General features: G+C 41.5%; 1 protein-coding gene across 1 annotated transcript; it reads right to left on the bottom strand.

Annotated features, from left to right (window-relative positions):
• Nucleotides 1-564: 564 nt before the first annotated feature.
• Nucleotides 565-25,384, bottom strand: DRAM2 (DNA damage regulated autophagy modulator 2). The gene is made up of 9 exons (XM_019492494.2): nucleotides 25,321-25,384; nucleotides 18,294-18,403; nucleotides 15,619-15,776; nucleotides 14,155-14,222; nucleotides 12,361-12,500; nucleotides 7,385-7,562; nucleotides 3,737-3,819; nucleotides 2,185-2,277; nucleotides 565-1,479 (listed from the first exon to the last, which is right to left on the bottom strand). The coding sequence occupies exons 3-9, from the start codon at nucleotides 15,747-15,749 to the stop codon at nucleotides 1,372-1,374; spliced, it is 801 nt and encodes a 266-aa protein (XP_019348039.1). The 5' UTR covers nucleotides 15,750-15,776; nucleotides 18,294-18,403; nucleotides 25,321-25,384; the 3' UTR covers nucleotides 565-1,371.
• Between the last annotated feature and the right edge of the window lie 11 nt (nucleotides 25,385-25,395).

Genomic DNA, 25,395 nt, shown 5'->3' on the forward strand with positions numbered 1-25,395 from the left:
TCCCCATCCATTACAAAAGACTTTCATGGGAGTTGTATCAGGTAGACACTGGGTGTGTCTACACCTGTATTTACACACACCTTTACTTAAGGCACTTCAAGGCAATTTAGGCATGTGTCTACATGCGGACATGCTAATGTGCATTAAGACGTATTAACTTCAGGCACAAATAGCTAAATTGCATTAGCACATGTGCGGAGGTGCTAATGTGCATTAATGCAGTGCATATCCATTGACACACACCATATTAATGCACATCAGCACGTCTATATGTGCGCTAATGCAACTTAGCTATTTGCACCAGAATTTGATACCTGTTTTATACAGGTATCAAATTTAGGTTTACATAGCCTTAAATCTCCATTTCTAAGGCACATTAAGGGTGCACACGTGTAGACATGTGCCCTTAATGTGCCTTAAAAATGGCGATTTTAAGCTAAGCCCACTTAAAAGAGGCACATATAGACACACACACCCACTGTGTATGGAAAGGTTGCTATCCTGGTCAACAAGGCTTTGTTTGATGTAGAAAACACAGCCCAAATAAGCAAGGAGACATAAATGCTCAGTAAAAATACCACGTTTATTGACAGTGCTGATAAACACATTTGCATTGCTGAGTGGATTAATAGAAAAGCCATTTATATGTCAAGATGAATTAAGGCACCTTATGTGATCAATTAGATGATATTTTTAATACAAAATAAACACTTAGAAAATTAGCAATGTCATTGCTCATCTCAATTCCTGAGTTGTAGAAGCTGAGAAATTACGGCTGGAAACAGACATCACCTTGATACCACCATAAACATTTTTATGGTGGCACAAAGGCCAAGCAAACAGATGTGTATGCCCCCTGCTGTGCCATAAACGCTCACAATTGTGGCTGCAACAGTAGGTAGTATAAATTGGCATCACTTGTGTCAAACATCTGTTTGCTTGTTGCAGCTCCACAGTGCCTGCACAAACCTGGGGGCACCTGCCTGGGTTCCCATTTGCAGAGGCAAACCCCAGGAATCCTCTGGCAAGGAATTTCCCAGGAATGGGTGCTGTGCCTTGACTCAGGACTCAACTCTGAAAATGGGGGAACCCCAGGTTCCTCACTTGCAGATGCATGCCCCAGGAATCCCCTTGCAGAGGATTCCCTGGGCATACACATTATGCTAATGCTCCCCAACTCAGGTATGTGCAGGGTTACCCTGTTCGCAGCTGCTCCATAAGATCGGGTCCCCAAAGCCTTGAGAGAGGCAGAGGCCCAATCAGAAGGTCAAAAGGTGATGTTAATGTTACAAAATGAGGTGAATCACCAGAACACATCCCATAACAAAAACAATGTCTGTTTTTAGCCTATGTTCCCTCTCTGTCACTTAGTTATATGCTCCCTGAAATCAGCAGTGGATTTTCATCAGTCATCAAGCTGTGGGGTGTATCATAAAGGGTTTGTCCATCTAAATTGACAGTTGCACGCAAGGAAACTTTCTGCAATCAAAAATGAGAGAAAAACAAATAAAAATGATCAGAGCTCCACTATTCATTCTGTCCTTTCCACAAAGTAACATTTATAGGCAAGTGCAACATCTAGAAACGCGTATCACTCAAAAGCCATCTTTTCTGCTAAGAAAGCAAACTACGGAATAACGTAGAAAGTAGCTCTGAGACTCACTGAGGAGATAATATAGTATTGTCCAAATTTCCCTCATGTCTGTGGTGTAAGGACTTCGTAGCTCAGGAAGTAGATAACTGTCTGGTATCTATTGGTCACAACACTGAAAGGACAGCAGATGCGAATAGGGTGGCAAATCAGCTTTCATAGGATAGCAAACTAGCACCCAGTTTTCAGCTGCTGGAAATGTTCATAAACATTCCTCTCTTCTGCTATTGTTCCCCATGTTATTCCCAGAACTGTGGTGTTTCTGCAGTACTTAAAGGAAATGTAAATAGTTAATAACTATTCTAGTCATTGCTGATTGATACAATTCATAGCTGCAGTACAAGGAGTAAATCCAGTGACCAAGAAGGAACAATTTTTATTGTAATGATATTGATGGTAGCAACCCATTTGTTATTTTAATTCGGCAGGGACCACTGTGCCTGAGTTTAGTAGCTGTGCCTCTCATAGTTGAAACGTACTTTATTTATTTTAAAATACCATACTACAGATCATTTAATACAAACTTCACTTACCTGAAAATCACGGATATAGGTGAGGAAAAAGGAGAGAAAGGAAAAAGCCAGAGACCATTCTGACACTGTGCTGATGATGTGAACTGCGTAACCCTATATAAAAGAAAAAGGAGCTATGTCATGAGCCTGGTCTTTCAGTTCCCAATGGTGGAAAGCCTTTATTTCTGCATTTAAAAAAAAATGCTTTCGCAGACTTTTCCTCATTTAACATCACTGCTAGGAGAAAGGGATATGCTGATTTTATCTGGAGTCTGGGAGAAAATGCTTAAAAAAATTAACTCCTGAGAAGACAGTTGAACAAAGCCCCATTCAATTGTCTTACAGAAGGCAGGTACATTGTAGACATTAGTTCTAAGGTACATAGGACTGGACTGTAGCTTTCACCATCAGCCTAGATAAGCCACACAGGAGAAATCTCTGGTGGGAAGATTATTTCCTGGGCTTTCTAGGGAGCATGTGGTGCAGCAGCTGCTCTGCAACTGCGAGAAAGGATGCGGTATATAGTTCCTTTCATGCCAACACACTCAGTTCCATCATAGCAGGGGGGGAATTTTCATCACAAACATTACCTTGACTCCAACCCTGCATTTGAAATGATGCGTTATCGAGACTAAAGTCTCTGAAGAAACTAACTGAAGTCTCATTTTAGGCTTTTAGATTCAAGTTTTACGGGATAAAGGAAGAACGTGGTTTAATTCAGAATGTAGATGGCAATGGACAAAAGCCTTCTTTAGAAAAGTATTTCTATACTGCTGGAAAAAATCAAGCTCCTCCCTTGTATATGAATGGAATCAGAGACCTCCTCTACACTCATCGGGCAGAGAAGATAAAAGCATCACACAAAACAATCTGGATGATTTTTGTTCCCTGCAGGTTTCTGTAAGTTGTACTGTATAACAACAATTACTTAAACTGTAGCTACATCACATGCATGCAGCTGATTTACCATTCTTCTCCTCTCTTTTCTCCCCTCTCCATTTCCCCTTTGTCTTCATTCTTTCAATTCTTACTTAGTTCATTTATCCAATAAACAGCAATAATGAACACATATACCTAATTTTGATTCTAACATGTTACCATGTAAAGTACAACTGAATTAACTTAACGCTGATGACAACTTTGGGGTCAGGAGAGATAAGGCCAAGTCTTATTAAGCATCATATCAGCTAGTCCTGAGTGAACCTGCGAGTATCCAATTATAACTGCAACTGTTTTTTTTTTCACTGCAAAACCCAGCCTAACACATTACTACTCCATGAAACATTTAATCTAATTTACTCTGTGGATCTACAATCATTAATGAAACATCCATATATGAATATGAATACCAGAGCAAGAAAACCAAATCTTCCTCCATTATTATCCAGGGTACTCCAGTAGCCTGAGTGCTCAGCAGCCAGGAAAGGCATGGAATAGCTGTTATACTCTTAAATCTGTGTGTGTGTGTGTGTAAATAAACCTGTGTTTTTATGTATTTTATATATAAACTGTGTACACCCAACATCCTTTATGGGGTTTTTTTTCTTTTTCGTTCTGTTAAAACCAGGCCTACCTTCTCCTCTGGATTCCAATGTAGCTTCTGCTCTAGACCAGTTCCATAGCGGCCGCTGAGCAAAAATATTGTTGAAATAGCCACTATAAGGAAATAGGTTAAGGAATATCTGAGGCACTAAACAAAAAACACAGAACCTTCAAATGCAGTTGTACATTCAATTTCATCCTGTAGTTTGTAAGAAGAAAGCAAAGGCACACCGCAGAATCTTTTACATATCAATACCCAGGGCTATATATGTATCTTGCGCTTCACTGTGCTCCTGCACACATCCACAGGACTGTGTATACATTCTCAGTTCCCTTAAAAACAGAGTCCATTACAACTGAGGACTGAAAGCAGGGATGGGAAGAAGGAGAGTTCTTGGGATTCATACTGACTCTATCTTTAAGGCTGCCAACAGGTGATACATTTATCCCAGAATAAATTTTGATACAATGTAGTAACAATTTATCATGGTGTATTGCAAGATACATCTGTACACTTATTCCAGGACTGCAACATAGAAATAATGGCAGAAAAGCAGCAGTGCATTCAGCTGCTCATTAAACCCTGATTAGAAGCGTGACATGTACAAGCAAATCCAAGGACATTTTTGTCCTGGGACAAATGTAGGCACTTTATCCAAGGATAAATGCAAAATCTGTTCCAGGGCTATGAACCACAGTTACTGGAGGGGAGGGAACTGTTCTTTCTATGAGGTATGTTACTGTGCAGCCTATTGTAGGTGACAAAATAATCTCAGGATAGTGGGAATGAGTATCAGCTGTATCAGTGAAATAGGGGTTTTAGCACTGCACTCCTCAATTTGACATCTGATCTACCAGCTAATTCAGTGTATACTGCTTCAGACATGGGAAAGGAGAACTTATCTTACACAGTTCTGATAGCATCGCACTGCAGAAACAGGCCAAGGATGCTGTTTAAGCTCTAGAGGCATGAGTCGGTGAGAGAAATAAAATGACCAGCTGGTAACACAGCCATATTATCTTTTTTGAGAGTCTCTGTAATGAAATGGTCACTCTAGTGACCAAGTTAACTACCCCCACAAACACACACAGTAAGTCTAAAACAATTGCTATTGTTAATGTAGTATTACAGGGCTCTATAGATCACCAAATTTAGTGAAACCAGATAACCAGATTTAATGAAATGTCAGAAAGCTGTGAGTCTCAAAACAGAGATGATGGGGTAAAATTTTAGGAAGTTAAACTAGTTGTTCTTTCTGCCCTTAAACTCTAAAAATTCCTGGAAAATTAACCCTCTTTCTCAAGAGCCCAGCCGGAGTGCTTCCCAAACTTCCTTAAATGTGAGAAATGGATGGGACTTGCAATGTACCACAAAGGACAACTATTAGGCTATTTTGGCCCTGGGGGTGATAATGAGTTTGATGAATTCATAGAATCATAGAAAATTAGGATTGGAAGGAACCTCGGGAGGTCACATCTAGTCCAACCCCCTGCTCAAAGCAGGGCTATCCCCAACTAGATCATCCCAGCCAGGGCTTTGTTGAGCTGGGCCTTAAAAACCTCCAAGGATGGAGATTCCACCACCTCACTAGGTAACCTGTTCCTGTGCTTTCATCATCTTCCTAGGGAGAAAGTTTTCCTAATATCCAACCTAAACCTCCCTTGCTGCAACTTGAGACCATTGCTCCTTGTTCTGTCATCTGCCACCACTGATAACAGTCCAGCTCCATCCTCTTTGCAACCACCCTTCAGGTAATTAAAGGCTGCTGTCAAATCCCCTCCCTCAGTCTTCTCTTGTGCAAACTAAATAAATCCAGTACCCTCAGCTTTTCTTCAGAAGTCATGTGCCCCAGCCCTCTAACCATTTTCATTGCCTTCTGCTGGACTCTCTCCAATTTATCCACATCCTTTCTGTAGCGGAGGGCCCAAAACTGGACACAGAACTCCAGATGTGGCCTCACCACTGCAGAATAAAGCGGAATAATTACTTCCCCTGATCTGCTGGTAGTGCTCCTACCAATGCAGCCTGGTACGCTGTTAGCCTTCTTGGCAACAAGGGCACGCTGCTGACTCATATTCATCTTATTGTCCACTGTAACCCACAGGTCCTTGTCTGCAGAGCTGCTGCTTAGACAGTCAGGCCCCAGGCTGTAGTGGTGCATGGGATTCTTCTGTCCTAAGTGCAGGACTTTGCATTTGTCCTTATTGAACCTCATGTGATTTCTTTTGGCCCAATCCTCCAATTTGTTTAGGTCACTCTAAATCCTAGCCCTACCCTCCTTTCTTCCTTTTGTCAGGGTCCTGAACTCAATCATCTCGTGTCACTGCTGCCCAACTTGCCATCCACTTCTACATCACCACCAATTCTTCCCTGTTGAGCTGAAGAAACATCAAAACAAATTCTTGACAGAAGTCCCTTTCCTTTTTTAGTCCAGCTCAAATGTTGATGGTAGCTATTGTAGGATGGGCCCAGGGCAGTTTTTAAGTAGCATATTCCAAGGCATTTAAGAACTGACCAGCCAATGCCACCACTTCCAACTTCACTTGGAAACCAAGAAGACAATACAGATCATGCAACACCAGTCTATTGTACTCACAGCAAAAAAATCTCAAAAGCAGACTGTTGTGTTGACTAGCTACAGTTTTCCAAACTGGCTTCAGTTGTATCCTAACACACATCACTCTGTAGCACTGTAATCTCAAAATGACATAAACGCTAGATTTTTATTTCTTAAATGATTTCTGTCCTTGGTACTTTCATACCTTGTTTCTTTGCTAGAAATGTTTACTTTGCCATCTCCTGGCTCTCATGGAATGAAGAACTGCAATTTCAGGGCACAGGGAATTGTCCCGTCTCCCTTTAACTATTCAGTGAGCCACTAGTAGGCTTAGCACCTTTTGTCTTTGATGTTTGACAGGGTCCACGATATATTATAGCACAGACAGTTATTTAGAACTGAGCCTGGCAATGTTTTCTGACAGGTGAGCCAAAACAACTGAACTTGGGCTGGAAGCAGGAAGGCATTAGGATCCGATTGCTTCTGCTGTCTCAGCCCACTACTCAGCTGAAGTATGATGCCGTGAAAGCCCCGCTCCTTCAGAGCCTATTCTGCCAAACTGTGGTGTGGCACAGGACGAGCTCCCCCTCCACTGGAGCCCCAGGCGGCTAACAGCAGAGCAGCACAGGAGGAGTCCTCCATTGCCAAATGCTGCCAAAGCCGTGGCTCCACAGGTCAGGTTCCACGGGCCAGACTTGACTCGTGGACTGTAAGTTACCACTCCTCTTTAGCAGATATTCAATCCATTATTTGTTTGAGTAAAAAAGTGATGTATTTTATGGTCTAGCTCAGGGCTGCCCAACGTCTAAAGCCCTAGGGGCCTCAACCCACACAGGCAGCATCAGTCAAGCCACAAGCTATATGGATGCCCCCCTCCTATGTGTGGCCCCAGACTCACCCTTAGCTCCCCCGGGATAGAGGCAGGAAATGGCAGCCAGAAGGAGTGGGAGCCTAGAGCCTCTGGCTGCTGTTACAGTGAGAACGACAGGCGGGAGTGGTAGCTGGGTAGGAGCCCAAGGGCTGCAACTTAGTTAGCACATATGGCCTACAGGTCCCACACTGTATAGCCCCAGTCTAGCTAGTAATACTAGTGTTAAGTCATATTTCACAACAAAGGATACTGCTCAAAAGGCTTGATACGCACCATAATAATAAGGTCAGTCGAATCCAGAAGATTTCTTTGCCATGAATATCTGGCTGCATCATATAGGAAAGGATAGTCTGAATCAGAAGGTAAAAGGTCCCTATTCCAAACGTTAGAGCAGCTCCAAGCACGTGGACGGTATACATAACACTTTTCTAGGGAGGAAGACAAGTGTAAATACGTGAATACAAATCATAAACAACAGAATCTAGTAACTACAGTACAATAGCTCTTGTCAAGTCAGCCAGAACTTATTTTTGTAATAGCTTTCCTTGGTGCATTTACCAACTCTCATGAAGATCTTTCCACATCTCAAGCTAAGCTGAATTGGGACAAGGTCAGTACTTAGATAGGGGATTTCAAAGGAAAACCCAAATATGAACAGAGGGTTAACACCGCTGCCACTCACTCCCGCTCCTTATCTGCTTCCAAATTTCCAGTTTTCAGTCATCGCTGTTGACTAACTCCAGCATTAGTTGTTAACAGGAAAAAGGGGATAAGCAGCAGAGGTGTTATCCCCCCTGGGTGCTCACTGTGCTGACAGCAGCTCCAGTAGCCACAGCAGGAAGTCCTGAAGCCTGGATCTGGACATGGGTCACTCAGCCTGCAAGGAGTCTTGTGGGCAAGAAGACCCACCCTCTGACTATGGCTCACTCCCAGCTGCTGGCAAGGAATATGGCCTGCCAGCTCATTTGAGCTTCACACCCGTTTTAAATTAAATAGAAAATGTATGCCTTCGACTCTTGTAGCCACTAACCATAACCTGTGACTTAACCATGAAGATGTATTGAAAGAAAAATGGGATGCAACACACAAGCTAGAAAAAAGAAATCCCTACAAGTGGGGAGGTAAGGAGATGACATATGGGACTAGATATCCTATTAAGCTCTTCAGCCCTAATTTGTACTCTGATGAACACAAGATCACACACAGAGGAGGTACGATTAGAATGTGATCAGGAACTGAGAATGTGATTCTGCTCTGAAAGGTGATTATAAAAATGGAGTCAGTGGGCTTCAGTGTTAAAACTCTCTTCAGTACTCTAGTTCTAACTGGCTCAGGTTACACAGAAGCCTTTTCTGCCTGCCAGTTCTGCAAACTCCACCAAGCTCACATCTCTCTTTGCTGTGCATCATCAAAAGTAATAAAGGTTCGCTAGACCAAATTAGGTTCTGAAAGTGATAACCAATGTAACACCATTGAAGGTACCTATGCAAGCATGGTGCTTAACTGATTGGAATTTAAAAAACAATTCTTTTGATGTAGAAGAAAGAGCTACCGACTCACTCCCCTGTGGGTATAATTCAATCATCTATTCCAATGGCAGTTAAAAACAACAAAACCCCCTGGCTATTAAAGCTGCTAAACAATAACTTAGTATGTGCAAGGAATAGGGTCTGCTGAATTAAAAAGTGCCTTTAACTTATTTAAAAGTAGAATCACACTTTTAATTAAAGAATCAAAGAGCTGCCCAAACCCAGTGGCTCGTCAAGCTAGCTAGCATAGCAGGTTCTGTAGCCAGTAGCACATAAGGGTGTGTCAGGGCTACATTACAACTGGCCATCTTTGATTCCTCAGCCTGATTGACCAAGCAGGCATTTACACCAAGATCAAATAGGGGTAGTTTTTTGGCATGAGTCCAGAGGGAGATTAAAATGTGTATCTCTGGATTCATAGCACCTCTTAGCTACCACAGCAAAATTAGCAGAATATAAACCATGAACTGTAACGGTGGCAAACTGTGACAAAGATGGAATGATTTTTTTTAAATACCCGTCAAAGAAATGTATACTTTACTATGAAGAAATAAAAGAAGGGTACATATAGTCTTGTCTTCTGCCTGCAGTCAGTAACCAATACCTGACACTCAAAAGGAAGAATGGGGAAACAGCTCCTTACCAATTGTGAAAGGCTGCCTAGGCAAACTTAAAATAGTCTACAGGACTGAGAAAGGGCTCTTCTTACTTGATGCAGGAGACTGGCTCTCTCTTAGCTGCGTTATTATAAATGAGAACGAGTACTGTGGAATTAATCAGTCCCTTACAAAATCTGGTTGTGTAGATTATATGGCAATAAATCCTAAAAGCTGACTATGGTTGAGGACGGATGTAGCTTTCAAGTACTTTAAAGGGGGAGGGGGAATTGCCAGCCTGAAACTCACATCAGCTGTTACACTGGCCTGCTCCTGTACCATTAGAGGCAAGCTAAATCGCTTTACTTTTAATTCTGAATGAAACAGAGTTATTATGTCTGCCTACATATTCTGTGCTTCTGTACTGTAAAACAGGGAGGTCAAATTCTGTGCTGCTATACTGCCATCTAATGGTCCAGGTGCAAAAAAATACAGGTGGTCACAAGCACCACCAAGGATAAACAGCAGATTTTCTTGGGTTGGGAACTGACCAGCAAGGCTATAGCAAAATAATTACTCTGTTCTAGCTGTGCTGTGGTAGTGTTAGAGCGATGCTGTAGTTATGACGGTCCAGGAATTATGGATTATGGACACAAGGATTTTGTGGGGAGATAGTTTCATAGTAGAGATACCTTTTATTGGACCAACTCAGTGGTTGGAAGAAACTTAGATCAATCAAGTTAGACAAACTTATGAATGCAAGACATTCACCATCAGATCTGAGGAGGGAAGCAAGGACAGTGACAGCTGACAGTTAAGAACTGAGAATAGAGCTGTTAGGTTTGGAGGCTGCTAATTCTGCTAATGGTTTGCCTATTACCTCTGGGATTTCCTGCCCGCCCCCCACCCCCAACCTGACAGCTCTATTCTCTGTTCTTAACTGTTATATCACTATCATCCAAACACATCCTTGCCTCTAACTATGCTGGTCAAACTCCCCAGGTAAGAGGCTCCCCAGTAGCCCAGCTTTAGCAGGAGGAGTAGAAGGTACACTCAAGTCTATCCCATCCCATACCCTAAATTGTTACACCACTTTCCTGTGAAATGGGAGATAGAAATGGGTTTGAGCACGCTCTGGTTGAGGTGATCCTTTAACTGGGCCCTCCCCTTCATGGGTGAGTGGTATAACCCCTAGCAAACTGAGAAAAAAACATGGACTCATTCACCTCCTCCTCCTCTTCCTCCATTAGGCATATGAAGACTACACCTAATAGATCAGGTCCTTTAGGGCAGTGGTTCTCAACTTTTTTTATACCAAGACCCATTTGTAAACATCGATGGCCAGTCCCAACCAAGTACAGTAAAATCTCAGTAAAATCCAGCATTTGAGTAACTGGAACACTATTACCCAGAATTTCTGGCGGGCCAGCAGGATGCAGGCATGGGGGGGAAAAGAAAGCTCACACGTGGTGGTGGTGGCCACTGCCACCCACCGCCCTGTGCTGCAGCTGCTACAGTGTGTGGCCACTGACACTCCCCCGCCACCCCCAATGCCACTCCGTGCCCGGCCAAAAACTGCCAGCCTCAGATAACTGACATTTTTAGATACCTAGCACCCCCCATTCCCCACTCATACCGGATAACAGGGATTTTACTGTAAATAGCTTAAGTAGAAAACACACAAGGATTTTGGCCCCAAAATACTTATTACATGCTACAAGTTAAAACACCTCAACAGTCTTAATTTTAAAGACAGAAATCAGTATCAAGAGGAAAACATTAACAGCGATAGCAACATGTGGCCCTACATTCCTCCCAAGTGACATTCATGCTTTTCCATGTTTTCTGGGATTGTTTGCAACCCTTTCATATACTCTTGCGACCCACTTTTGGGTCACAACCTATGGGTTGACAAACACTGCTTTAGGGAACTCAGTGTAGGGGAGGAATGATCTGCAGATCCCACACAGCCTTAGGCAGGGCAGATCCCACGCAGCCTTAGGCAAACATTTAACAGATGTAGAAATGAATAAGTAAGCTGTATTAATGAATGATTAAGCATGTATTACATAATACTTGCAACCTGATGTAGTATACCACAGCCCTGAACATGATGTGTCATGCTTTGGATGCAACTTTTTGAAAGATCATCAGTTTTTGAGAGAACAAAAACTAAGACCAGTGATTCACAACCAGGGTGCCAGGGCATGCTGGGCCAGACCTTTTGAAGGGTGTAGTGAGGTGCAAGGAGATAAGCAAAGTGTTAGGAGATAAGCAAGGTGTTAGGAGATAAGCAGGTAAACTAAGCAGATAAGTGTAGGCTTAGGCTTGTCCCTGTCTGGACAATCCTCCAGCCTTACTTCCTTACAGAGAGGCCTAGCAATAAGCACTATAATCTATAAAATAGTTCCTGAAATTAGGTGCCACTCAATTCACAGGAGTTATGGAGGGGTGCCTTGAGTTCAGTGAGGGATGCCTCAGGTTCAGAAAGACTGAGAATCATTGACATAGATTACAGAAGTACTGTGGAAAAAAGCAGATGACAGAAGTGGAAGAGACAGAGCTTGGAATTTTTCAAGAATTTATCCTGTTCTGAAGGCATGCACATGTACAGTCCACTTGTCAGACACGCAGAACAGAACTGGCTGAAAGTTGGATTTCTTTTTCAGAGAAACATCAACATTTAGAAATGTATTTTTATTCCAATTTGGAAATAAGATTTTCAAAATTTTCCACAAAATGAATATTAAAAAAAAAAAATGGGTTTGGAATTTTATGTACTACTATTACTGACATGTCACTTAATGGAAAAAAAAAATTAAAATAGATGAGAGGTCTATAAAATTCCAACATGTCAAAATTCTGGGGATTCGCCAAAAATAACATAGTTTCCAAAACAATTTGATTAAAAAAACAACAAAACAAAACCCAAAACTTTTTTTGTCAAATGCTGCAGTGAAAAACTTCTGATCAGCTTTAGTACTCTTTATCAGTATCTAAATAAAGTCAGAGAAGTAAAGACAGTGTAACTTAGCTCAAAATATTTTTTAATGGTTATCATTCTACTACAATTTCCAGAAAAATATAAATAGAGCACAAACCTGAAAGTTTGTAATAAGGCATATTCCAAAGCAACTTATCACTCCTAGTATAAAACCAGTCTTATTTAATTTGGCGATCTTGGTTTTTTCTGGATTCAGAGCACAAACTTGTTTATAACGAACGTACATGGTAGCAATACCTGTGAGGAACCCAAATATAGTGACATTTTAAAGTAAATAAGGAGACTTTGTAGACTGTAAAAGTGATGAGCAAGAGGTAACTCCTGTTTAAATTGCAAAAGCTGTATTATTGCCATACTAAGCAGAGTAGAGAACTCACAAGTCAGGAAACAGGGAAGTTAAATAACAACTGTAGAATTATCACATGAGTTAGCCTCACAATTAAGGTTGATTAGTATTTGTGATTCCAGATTAAACTGATTTTTGCAGACATTTGAGAGACAATTCCTACCCCTGATAATGTCATTTAAAAGGGAAGATTTGTTGCCTTAAAGACTAAATCCTATTCTAGTTTTACACACTTAAGTGGCATTTATGTAGCCACATAACTGCAATTTTTGGCACTTTCAGTTTTGATTCTATTTCCACTTGCCGCAATTATGCTTCTCCTGGGCTTCTCTGCTGAGCCTGTTCAGAAGACCACACCTTGGCTGCACACAGAACTACTCAGGCATACATGTTATGCCAATTAAATCCCAAAACATTAGTCATAGAAAAATCATGACCAGTCAGCACTTGAAGCTGGATGAAGAGGAGGAGAAAGAGGAGATGTTCCTCCATCTTTTGGTCCAGTAAATCTAGTGGTTAAGGCACTTACATAGGGAGCAGAATCTATACACTAGGTCCCCCTCATCCAGAAGAGATTCAAACCTGCATTCCACACTTCTCCACAAGTGCTCTAACCACCAGGCCAAGGGCTAAGCATTGTCTAAAGCATTTCTCAAGCCTCGTCTTGAAGCTGGCTCCCTGGGCAGCCCTCATAGGAAAATATGTGGGGCCAGAAGAACAAACTACAGGGAATATGGTTCAGTGAAATGGATGCTGCCTGGGTAGAGAGGTAGCTCTGGGTCCTACCCACAGTCTCTGCACTGTTAGGACAGAAACGACCTCACTGTTGTTTATCCATTTTATTCAATGAATAGTAAATTAATTGTGCAGAAAATGCAGGGGACAGAACCTAGCCTTCCTCCCCATACCAGGGCAGCAGTGATCTTACTGAGCCACCTGCCATCTACATTTTGCCCCTTTTTCTGCTACTGTGCATCTTTCCTTTCTGGCTATGTAATGGAACAGCTTCAAGAAGAGGACTAAGCAACGTTCACCCCATGGCCTGGAACAGAACTCTGCTGGGAAACAGGACATGCAGGTTCAAATCCCCTCTGTCTGCCCAGCAGCTGTATAGATTGCGCACTTCAGCAGGGCTTTTTGGCACTCCTTTCTAATAGCTGATTCAATTAGTGGAAGCAGCCTAATTTACCCTACTTTAGTGCTGGAAAATACGTGGATACCTGGACAATGCTATTCTGATACATGCCTGTGCCTAAGCACCAAAAAGTGCAGTTACCAATCAGTGCCACTTAAGAATTAGTTCTGATCAGCATTTCACACCTTAAGATGTCTGGATTTCTTTTATATTTAACTCTGAATTTCTTGGATTCAGAGTACATCCCTGTAATGCATTTTACTCTAAGTGTTCTGTTTTAACTATCAATGTAGCTTTTCCCTGGGAAGTATATGTAGCTTAGTGACCTAGTTGAGAAAATTAAAAAATTTACAGCTGGTATTTAATGTGCTTTCTAGAATGGTCTATAATGTGTTGGTTTCTTTACTTACATAAGGAAGTGGATATATTCAACATAATCCCAAATAAACATCTTTCAGGAGGCATTATTCCTGTATCACTGGACGAAAAACAAAGAGAAATAAGGATTTTCATCATGTACTGTGATTTCCTATATACCGAAGCATCTTTGTGAGGGGAGGGATGAAAAGGAGGAACAGTTTCATAAAGCCTTTCAAGCAACTTTGGCCAATTTGATTTTCCAATAGTTATCATGCTAGCTTCTAGAGCTGGAGACACCAATAATAATGTTTTGTTAGGGCGACAATGTTTTCTTCAGAATAGAAAAAGAATATATAGCCCATCATAGTCATCCTTTGTACGTTTATTTTAAATCTACATCAAAAGAAATATTAAAGAATATTAAGCCTTGAAAATGAAGCACACTGTAGTCTGAAAAGGCCAGAGGTCAGGCTTATTTGAATCTCAACTCAGTCCAATTGGGCATACAGATTCAAATACAGATATCAATTACATGGTTACTTTGGTCATAGGATTCCTGGCTCACCTTACATTTGGGTTATTATGACTGTACTATGAACAAGACAGCAGTTAAATATTTTTAACCTGTTTCTTCAATATGTGATTCGTGCCTCATTCACCAAATAACAAGTCAGATTTAGAGAGAGAAATGTTTAGTTTTTAACTTCTGAGAATCTCAGATGTTATTCTGCGTCTCTGTTACACCAAGGTGGAACTCTTGAGTAAATGTGTTACCAGAGGTAAAGGCTTGAGCAGTAATCTTAAAGGCAAGCTAGAACATCAAACTTCCTGAGCATGTTCCACTCTCAAACTCCTCCAGTAAAAATATTTTAGCATAAGTAAAGAGAAATATTAGAAAAGAAAAATTTTAAAAAGACTATGTTTATTACACTTAGTGAATCAGAAAGAAATTAGCCCCTGTTGAGAGAAGCACTGAGAGGCCTCAATACACTTGATACTTATTTGCAAGAACACCTAATAAAAGCAAGAAATCTCTTGTTAGCAACATTTTCCTGGTTACATTTTCTGCACTATGAATTCAGATGGTGATCCCTATAACGACAATAGCCACTTCATCAACATATTGCTACTGATAGCCAAGGGCACCCTTTAAATCCTACTAAACGGTGTGGCTCTGCAAGCAGATTACTGAGAATTAAGATGCAGTAAGATAAGGTAATACACAAAGCGAGTTACCTACTCTGTGGTAACTGCATGCATGCTCTTACTCAACAGTACAGGTGATCCAGCTTACCCTCCTGAGGGGCAAGCTACTCAAAGCAAGAACAAATGTGTTGTTTGATGCTTATATCTTTAAAGAAATCTTCAGGTTAATGTTAAAACCAGTCATTCAGAAATGTTTCTTTTAGATCAGTTTAAAATTTAGAACTGAAGCCGCATTTCCAGGAGAAACCCCTAATTCTGTTAATAAGATGAAACTATAGTTAGCAGTACAATCGGATGTGTTCACTGACCTGATGTAGGGCACCAGTGGGTCAACATGGCGTAGAAAGATTGCAGTTATATATGGAAATATGAAAGATGCAGCTGTCCAAATAACCAAAGCTGATGGCAAGAAGCAAAGCCCTTGCTGGAACCACCACATTTCAGTATTTTCTCCTAAATCCAGTTGCTAAAAAGAAGCAAATACACAGTAGGTTTAAGGATTTTTATCTCAATAGTTTGGTTCTGAAGCTGAATCATGAGCTGTATTACCATGCAATCTTTATGTAGGGCCTGCTGTGAATAAGCATAATAATATACAAGTCTTTTTACCACAAAGACTATGTTGAGGTGGCTTGAATTTTGTATCGTTTTCAGTTCTGCGCTGCAAAACCAAGGCAAAGGCTAACAGGAAATCACTACTTTTACAACATAGACACAACTTCAAAGAAGAAAACAGGAATTTCTTTTGGAAACTTTCATACTAAAACTCATATCAGAAAACCAGAGAAAGAATAAGGTCACTTTACTGCCTTTTTTGGCATTTGTCTATTACCAGATCTGTCAAGAGGCTCACTTTACTTTATTAATTCTATTTTCTTCCTCTCCATGGTGTGCGTAACAGCTTATTGAGGTTAATGAGGATCAGAGGGTATAGCGACTGCAGGGAATAGAGAATATGCATCAACAATGACAGTTTTACTGACAAAGGAAATGGCAATCACAGAACCTTTAATGAGAATCCGGGCTTATTTTAGAAGTAAAACAAAAACATGAAAATATTACTAACATTTTCAATTCCTTAGCACCTGACATCTTACTAACTCAACACACATTATAACCTCCACATGAGTAAATGCATATGATTACTTTATGCTAGCACCTTCAGAACCAACCATCATCTAATTGGGATAGTGGTCGGGCAACTGCAGGAAGTTCCACTTACACACCTAGTTGTGCATGTGATTCCACGCTTCCACACCTTCGTTTTGAAAATTTCACCTTGAAAGCAAGACTGTACCTATACATCTAGCCCTGTGTGAGAAGTGTGTACCTCTGGAGCACAGAGAAGGATTTGTGTCTTCCCCCATCTCTGCTGGTAGAGGGGAGTAACCTTCTTTTAGCTCCAATCCAGTTCTGCTAATGTGTGGTCTTTTGCCTTAACCATCGTTACATTCTCATACTTGTGATCTCCCAAATGTACTTTAGTGAAGTAAAGAATACAGAAACAGATTAGGCCTACTAGAGATAAGGGACAAAGAGGTGAAAGACTGCAGATGGAAAAGAGCACTAAACAGGGCAAAGAAAGCAGGAAGAGTGCACAATGTAGAGAGAGAGAGAGAGAGAGAGAGAGAGAGATTAGGTGCTGATTGGACAGGGAATCAGGAGAGAAAAAGATCAGAGAGACAACAATGCCCAATCCATAAGTGAGAAGAAAAAAATCCTGATTATTCAGGTATAAAGAGAGGAAGTAAGAGAAGGAAAACTCTCAAAGGAGAGAGCAGACGCAAAGTCAAATAGAAATGTATCTCAGATTGAGAAGTTGAAAGACAAAAGAGATCATGGACTGAAGATAAACAAAGCAGGGAGAAGGAGAAAAGATGATGGCAGAAGTGTCCAAGAAGCAAGCATAAAGGCATGACCCAGATCAAGAACTGAAAAGGACAGAAATAGACAGCCAGATATGGAGACAAGATAACACAATGGTCAGAGGTGAAAACCCCTCCCCACACCCCAATGAGGTCTGAAGATGCTCTCCTACCCAGATTACCATTCTGATATGGACCAATCCAACTTCCTGATACAGGCCGGTACCCTCACCTTGCCCATGCTGCTCATGTCCTGTGATCTAACTATCTCATGTACTCCAGTAGCATATTGGAGTACATGGGATAGTCAGAAAGTACTCCAGTTCCCATGGAAGGATGTAGGAGGTTTTCTTCAAACATCACATGGCCGGTAGCTTCCCTTACTAGTTTCCCTGAAGCTAAGCCTTAATGTATATACCCTCATTTCAATCCCTACTCACTGTGGGTTTTACCAGCTATATCACTAGCAGCACTCTTTGTCTACTCCTTACTGATAAACGTGGAACCTTTCTACCACAGATGGCATTCTACTGATAACAAAGGATCACCAGTAATCAGGCGCTGGAACCCTTGATACATGCCAAAATCTCACCCTGTTCTGGATAAAATCAGACAGATTATATCACCATGCAACAAAGATGCACTTACACATCAGGCAAATATATTTTGTTGGGTAACACATGAGGGTTTCCAACATGTAAGTGGTGAGGCAATGAGAGCACAACAGTAGAATTAAGGTTGGGTGTAAAGCTTAAATGCAAGTATACTTTCAAGATTCATTTTAAACTATTAAAATAACACTTGATATTTAATAGTGACTTTCACTGTAAGATTACAATGATTTTGAATATTTTAATGTAATCCCCACAACTGTGATACTGGTAAATTACATTTTCCCAATTTATAAATAGGGAAAAAAAACATAGGTAATATTCTTTATTCAAGATCACTCATAACATGTTGTATGAGTAGGAATATAATCCAAACCTCTCAAATTTCAATCCAGTGATGATAAATGTTAATGTTCTTATTGTTCCCTTAAAATTCGTAAAGGCATTGTTGTCTCATTTCTTTCCAAATAGATTTTGTCTGGGAATAGACACCGATTTGTCACATACCTGGAAATACTAATGACAGCAAGAATTCCGTCTCAAAGAGAATCCAAAATCATCTTTCTGCTAACATTTCCTTTTTAATTTCTCCATTTTTCTCATTTTGTTCTAAATATCTTCAATACAAAAGAAAAATAATCAGCAATACATTCTATAGTTTGATGTCCCTGCCTTTGTGCCCTCTAGTTCTACAGTCTCTTTTATCCTAGGGCACCATACTCTGCTTTAGTCTTTATTGACAAGCTCCAGGTTTTTCAGTCCCCTTTCACCAAACTTTCTTCCTTCTCCCTATTTTCCACATACAATTTGGCTTTATTTATGATTCATATCTGGGGAGCCATAGTCTTTCTTTTCCCCCTTACTCTAAAATACCAAACTCTCCTAACTTAAAACAGCACAGACCATTTAATTTAGACCTCTTTCCCTAATTTATCCAGAAGTTACTAGGTTTTCTCCACTCCTTTTTTAACTAGGGACAGTAAGATTGCTGAGAGCTTCCAGATTCCTGTGTCTCCTTATCCAAACTATAGATTGATTACTAGATGGAAGGACAACTTCCTTGGTGTGAAGACCAAGTCCAAATGTATGTGTCAAGATACAGCTAGCCCATCTGAGAAAAGCACATCTGAACTCCATTATGCACAGGTGATGTTGGTTGTGCTACACAAGGTCTGGTTGCAGTCTCTCTGTTTTCCACATTGGTGAAAAACACAGCTACCAACCTCCTGAATTGTACACTGTAGAAAGGATATGAACAGGGGACTAATTATACATCAGTTAACACAGTAGGTTTTGTTTTCTTGAGTACGGCCCTAGTTTATTATCCAGACAAACCCAAGAACTTCAAAAAGGCTCAAAAACATGATTAGAGAATGTGTGCACATCCATCCCTCCTCACTGCCATTCAAAACAATCGCCGGTCTAGAAACCCTAGGGAATACTGGACTTGACAAAAGGAATGCGGAGGGAGCAGTCCCCTATACCAACAATACACTATAGTACAGGGGGTTCCCAAACAGTTATACAGGGGTACACAAGATATCCTTGGGGGATATATGGGAGAAATTGTGTAATGGCAGATTTAATTTTCATTATAATAATACTTGGCATTTAAGAGTTTAAAATATAAAACATATGCTGGAAGGGGTACATGGGCAGCTGGTAGAACTAGAAGGGGGTATGAAATAAGAAAATGTTTGGGAACCTCTGGTATAGTACATATTAAAACAGGCAGGGAATGCGTGAAAAGAAATATCTGGAGGACATCCTTCCTAGAAAACAATGGCAACATAGCAGGAGAAAAGAAGCTTGTCTGCACTAGAAGAGCTTCTACTGTTACAGCTACACAAGAGGAGATATGTCCAAGTACTCTAGTGAAGATTCAGATTATAAAGAGATTTTTTGTACACCGGATTCCAGAATGATAAAAACTAAGACGACAAAAGTGTTCTCCTATCAGTACAGCTGTGACTACATTAGGGGTTTTGTCAGTATATCTATGCCAGCTAGATTGTGTAATTTTAAAAGCCAATGTAGTCATGCTGGCAAAACCTTGAAGCAGACATGGCTTAAGAAAGGAGATGTTGCTTTCTCTAGAACGCAGGCGGAAAAGCATTTCAGGCTGAGACTCATAGGGCTTGTCTATCCAAACAGATTTATTTCACACTGAAAGACACCAAAGTATAATATCACTTTGCTTTGGGGCAACTGCACCTAAATGAACAGCCACCTGTCACCTCACCATGAATCACTGTTTCCACACAGGTGACTGGCTCCCTCAAGTACATCAAGATGTTTCTTTGTGCAACCAAATGCACAAGGAAGAATCTGACCTTGAGTGGTCATGACTGTGAAGTTATAGAGGACAACTCACAGATAGAGCAAGCAGCTGGTTCAAGGAGTGAACAAAAGGGAGTAGGAAAGTGGTTGGCAGATCACTAAGATATATTCAGCTAGGACACATGTACACAAAGATCAGCCTGAAGTTGCTTATTGCAAGAAAAAATGACTCCAAGATTAAATGAGAACAAAACATTCAGATTTATATTGATGTAAAAAGCTGTATCACATGAACACAGCTTTTATCTTTGGAAAAACAGGATTTATGCCAGGATAATATATTCATGTAGATGAGCCCATAGTTCAAGGACAGAGGGAACCAGCATAATAAATCTAATCCAATTTCCTGCTTAATCCAGGCTATCAAATTTCATCCAGTAATTCCATACTGCCAACTGTTGTAATTTTATTTCAAAGTTTTGCAATTTTTGAATTTTTTCTTAAAGCATCTATTTCCAGCACCATGTCAATATACAAAGTCTCAGCTTTAGCTGTTTTTTTTAATTAGGTTTCTAACTTCATTTATTGTAAAAAAATTCAAAAACATGAGACTAAAGACTCAAATACTAGAAGGCAAAAACAAAGAATCCCAAATCCATGTCAGCAAGTCTGATTTGTATTTGCTCAGGCAGAAATATATTTGTAATATTCACCCTGGGGCAAACAAACATAAAAGCTATACGTGCTCTTATGAGAAATTAAAATCATAAGTAAAAACTGCAACATTAGCTGGATATTAATATATTTTATTATGGGAGATCACTATATTAAAATATAATACAAGTTCAGGCTTGAATACGAATAAACAGGATATACGTGAAAACATGTAGGTAGCATCCCTTATATTCAAGACTTTGTGAATATCTATAGTGTTAAGATTTTGCATATAGCCATCATAGTGCTATTCACTGGATGAGATCCCAGCTTCACTGAAGTTAATGACAAAACTCTTATTGACTTTAATAGGGTCAGCATTTCACCTAGCATTCAGAATAGCAAAGGAAGCTTTAAGAAACATGGTCAATTTTATTCCATTGAGGTTTGGGAGAAATGGGGAGGAGCAGTTGGTTTCCTGCTGAGTCTATGCCTGGATCTGACTGCGATATCATACCTTTTGTATTAATCTGTATCAGTGGTTCTCAACATTTTTAGAGTCAAGGAACCTCTAAGAAAATGCTAGCTTATAGTTTCTACTCCTTTTTTGACAACAGAAAAAGAATAGAATTCTTCTTCTTTTGTAAAGACTCAGAAAGACCACAACAGCTTAGACTGTATTAATACTATGAATTCCTATTTCAAATCTCTGGGTTTATCTTGGGAATCATATTGCACACCTAACATTGCAGGGCACTGTGACACTCGTGAAAAGATCTCATGGCACCTCAGGGTACTGCAGCACCTTGACTGAAAATTGCGGGTCTATATACATGCAGGGTTGCATAAGATCCCAAGGAATCAACTCCTGTACCATCTCCTAAGATGACATTTAAGATCAATAGGAAAAATTTTGCGTGCACGAGGCAAAAGTATTTCTACGCTTTTTTCCCTGAATGGCACTATCACATCTCAGAAATTATGCTAAAGACATTTCCATTTTCATGAAGATACAGCAGAATCAGAAAAATGAGACACTGAAAGGTTTTTATGATGATTCCAAAATCTTCAGTTATTTTGCCAATTGTAATGTTTTGATTTGCATGATTTGTATGAGGCACTTGCTGGTTTGAATGCCACAGGTCCCAAAACTGATTGCTTTGGAGGTACTCCTACAAGGTTAATATTTAGTAACAATAATTTTCATTCTTGTATTAAACACTGGTCCCACAAATTGAATGCAAGGTACTCCCTATTGCACAGTTCTGGGAAGGGTTCCTCCCATTTCTTAAGTACTACTTTAGTTCTATGATGAATACTTTCCCCATAGCCTCTACGGGTGCATACACACAAGAGCTTTGCAGTGCCTCAAAGGCTTTTGAGGCACTGCAAAACATACCCAAAACACGTGATTTGGTTCTCCATGCTGCACATTTGCAGTGCAGAGCCAAATTTAGATACCAGGACATCCCAGTATTAAAAAAATGCACAGAGAATAAAAAAGCAGGGCGGTGCACATGGCAGCATCGTATGTCACCAGAAATCAGAGCCTGGCCAGCTATAGCCACACTCCAGCTGTCAACCAGGCTCCATGCACCTGGACTACCACCGCTGCAGCCCCAGGAGGCCCTCAGAACCCCAGGTAAGGCTGCTGGGATCAACCCAGCTGCTGGCTTCAGCCTCCCCTACCCCACCCAGGGCAAACACAAAATCAAGCCTACAAATCTTTCTAAAAGCTATCCTATAGCTCAAACAGAAGTTCTGAGATTGATGCAGAAGTTACTGGGTGAGGTTTTATGGTCTTTGCTTTAAAGGTCACTGTAAATCAGGACTGTCCAACTTACTTGGTCCTACAGGTCAGAACCAGATGGCAGAGCTTCACAGGCCAGATGACTCACCTCTGGTGGCAGGGCAGCAGTGTGCCAGTACAGCTGCCAGAGCCACTGCACTGGTGCAGCTCCAGAACCCAGGGGGATGAACGCAGCCACCGCCTGTCCCCACCTTTCCCCTTGTTGCAGATCTACAGTAATGAAAGACCCCCAAATCAGCAGCAAGCAAGGGGATTGTAGGACAAGTGGCCGTGGTGTTCACCCCCTGGGTTCAGCAGTAGCACTGGCAGCCATGCCAAGAAGTCCTGTGGAGTGCAATATAACCTCTCATGGGCTGCATACAGCCCATGGGCCACCACACTGGCAGCCCTATTTGCAATTATCATAATGGTTCTTTCTGCCCTTAGAATTAATGCAGCTAAATAGAAAAGAATCATCATATCCTTTCACAGAATCATACAGAAGTCTGGCTGGAAGAGACCCCTGAAGGTCTAGCCCAAGCCCCTGCCCAAGGCAGGGTCATTCCTATCCAAATCATCCCATGCAAGTGCTTGTTTAACCTATTCCTAAAACTATGCAATCAACCTTGTCGCACAGCTACAAGACATATTGCCCAGACATCAAAAGTTGCCCGATCTACCACAGGTAAAGCAGGGAGACAGGGGCAGCCAGGGTGCTGCCACTACAGGGTTGCTAAATGCACTCGAGTGATCCCAGAGAACAAGGCCTACTGCTAGGGGAAGTCAAACCCCCCACAGTCCGGACCAATCTGACCATGGGGTAAAATTCTTTCCTGATTCCAAATGTGACAAGTGGTCTGATCCTGAGCAGAGAGGCAAGACCCTCTAACCAGGAGACTCTGAGTTTCAGCCCCAGCTGGTGCATTGGCACATCCCAGTCAAAACCTGACACCTGTAGCAACAGGAGGGTAGAAAATTCCTTCCTGACCCCGTGTGGCAACCAGCAGTGCCCAGAAGGTTGGGAAAAACAAACACCTGACATTCTTCCCAACAACTGGGGGATAGTAAGCTTAACTCCACATATACACCCTCTTATTGGACAGCCAAAACTCCCCTTTCTGCATCCCTACCAAAACTTATCCCAGCTCCTTTAATTTTTTTCATAACTAAGTTAGTTGCAGAGATCTGCTTCATTCTCCTGCTGCTGAGCATGGTCCTTCCCAATACCCACCTGCATGAGGCTGCAGAGCTCTTCTTGTTTCTCAACTGCTTCCAATTTCTCAAGCATAGGCAGTGGTGTAACTGCTTCCCTATATTATGTCCAGCAAGAAATGCCCCTCACATCCTTTGATTCAAGATGTATGTAGCTAAGCTCCTTTCAGTCTCCCTTATGTGGGCCACTGTTCTGTCTTGTCTTCGCAAATTGTTCTGAACTAATTAAGAGCTTTTCTATGCTACAGATGTATGTAGGCGGACACCTGTGTGTAGGCAGGTCTTACGCTCTGTGATGTAAAGGTATGGTATTGCACAAATGATTATTAACAACCCTAGTCTGTCAAGATGTCTTATTGCAGTGGTGCTCAACCTTTTTCCCCCCTGTGGACCAGATGGACAGTACCTGGTCCACCTGCGGGTCAATCCCACTGGGGATCCTGATCTGGCACCAGAGTAGGTGCAGCAGGCACCAGAGGGGGGCAGGGGACAGCCTGGCCCCACCCAGCTCCACAGGGGAAGGGGGCATGGCCCAGCCCCAACCCGAACCTACAAAGGGGACACAGCTCAGCCCCCACCAGCCGCACTGGGTTTGGGAATTTGGCAGGGGGGAGCATGGCTACTGCTCCTCTGCTGCCAAATTTCCCAACCCCTGCGGGCCAGACAGGAGGGCTCCACGGGCTGCACTCGGCCTGCGCAGACCAGAGAATGAGCACAGCTACCCCTCGCTTAACGTCGTCGTTACCTTCTTCAAAGACTTTAAACGAAACGACATTAAGCGAATCCAATTATGTCACAATACAGTAGTTACCTGCTAGCAGGCGGCGGCCAAACACCACCATAACTGAACACTGCAAGGCTTTAAACAAGTACATTCCCCTAACAGATCAGCGACATAATAATGAAATGTTGTTAACCAGGAGGACGTCCAGTGAGACGTGCTTGTATTACCTCCGACAGTAACGACCAGTGTAAATTACCTGCCTTACTATTTTACAGCTTTTGATTGCTGACTGGCCTAGCCAGGCATAAAGAAAGTCCAGCTATTTCCATTTCTTTCATTTCTACCTGGGAGACTTTTACAATCTTTCTTCCAGTGCCTGATGAAGGGGGTCTGTGCCCAAAAAGCTTGCAATTAAAGACATTTTTTTTTGTGTGCAAAAATCTTGCTGGTCGAATAAAAGCGATCATCTCTACTACAACTCCTGCTTGCTGTAATCCATAAATTAGTTTTTGAATCTGACACTTTTGCACCCAAAAGTTTGCCATTAAAGACACGTTTATTTTTTTTGTTGCAAAAATCTTGTGGGTCGAATAAAAGCAATTGCCTCTACTATGAGTCCTGACAGATCGCCTGTTCCTCTAGACTGGTATGGCTACAAACCCGGGAACCTGACAGCGATTTCTAATGGATTTAAGTATCTGTCATTTTTAAAGGTGAAGTGTCTCCCGCCTTCCCCCCGCCCCTTTCCTTATGGAGGCTGCATTAGCCCTAAGTGACAATTACACTGGATGTGGTCTTGTTCTCAAAGTTAAATGTAATTAAACTTGAATTAACTGTAAAATTAAATGTAAAAAAAAACCCCTATCCCACCGTACCTCTGCCCCGCCAGCTCCGCAGCGCTGCCCCGCTCTCCCAGCTCCGCCCCCGCGCATGCGCAACCCCCTCACCCC

This window comes from Alligator mississippiensis, chromosome 14, assembly GCF_030867095.1.
Source record: "Alligator mississippiensis isolate rAllMis1 chromosome 14, rAllMis1, whole genome shotgun sequence".
Taxonomy (NCBI): Eukaryota; Metazoa; Chordata; order Crocodylia; family Alligatoridae; genus Alligator; species Alligator mississippiensis.

What these genes read in the sequence shown, in the direction of transcription:
- DRAM2 (XM_019492494.2), bottom strand. Translation starts at nt 15,749, where the DNA reads ATGTGGTGGTTCCAGCAAGGGCTTTGCTTCTTGCCATCAGCTTTGGTT. An exon ending in GAATATATCCACTTCCTTAT is followed by an intron (nt 12,501 to 14,154) that starts GTAAGTAAAGAA and finishes GGTTCCTCACAG; the next exon opens with GTATTGCTACCATGTACGTT. An exon ending in CCTATATCCGTGATTTTCAG is followed by an intron (nt 1,480 to 2,184) that starts GTAAGTGAAGTT and finishes TTTTGATTGCAG; the next exon opens with AAAGTTTCCTTGCGTGCAAC.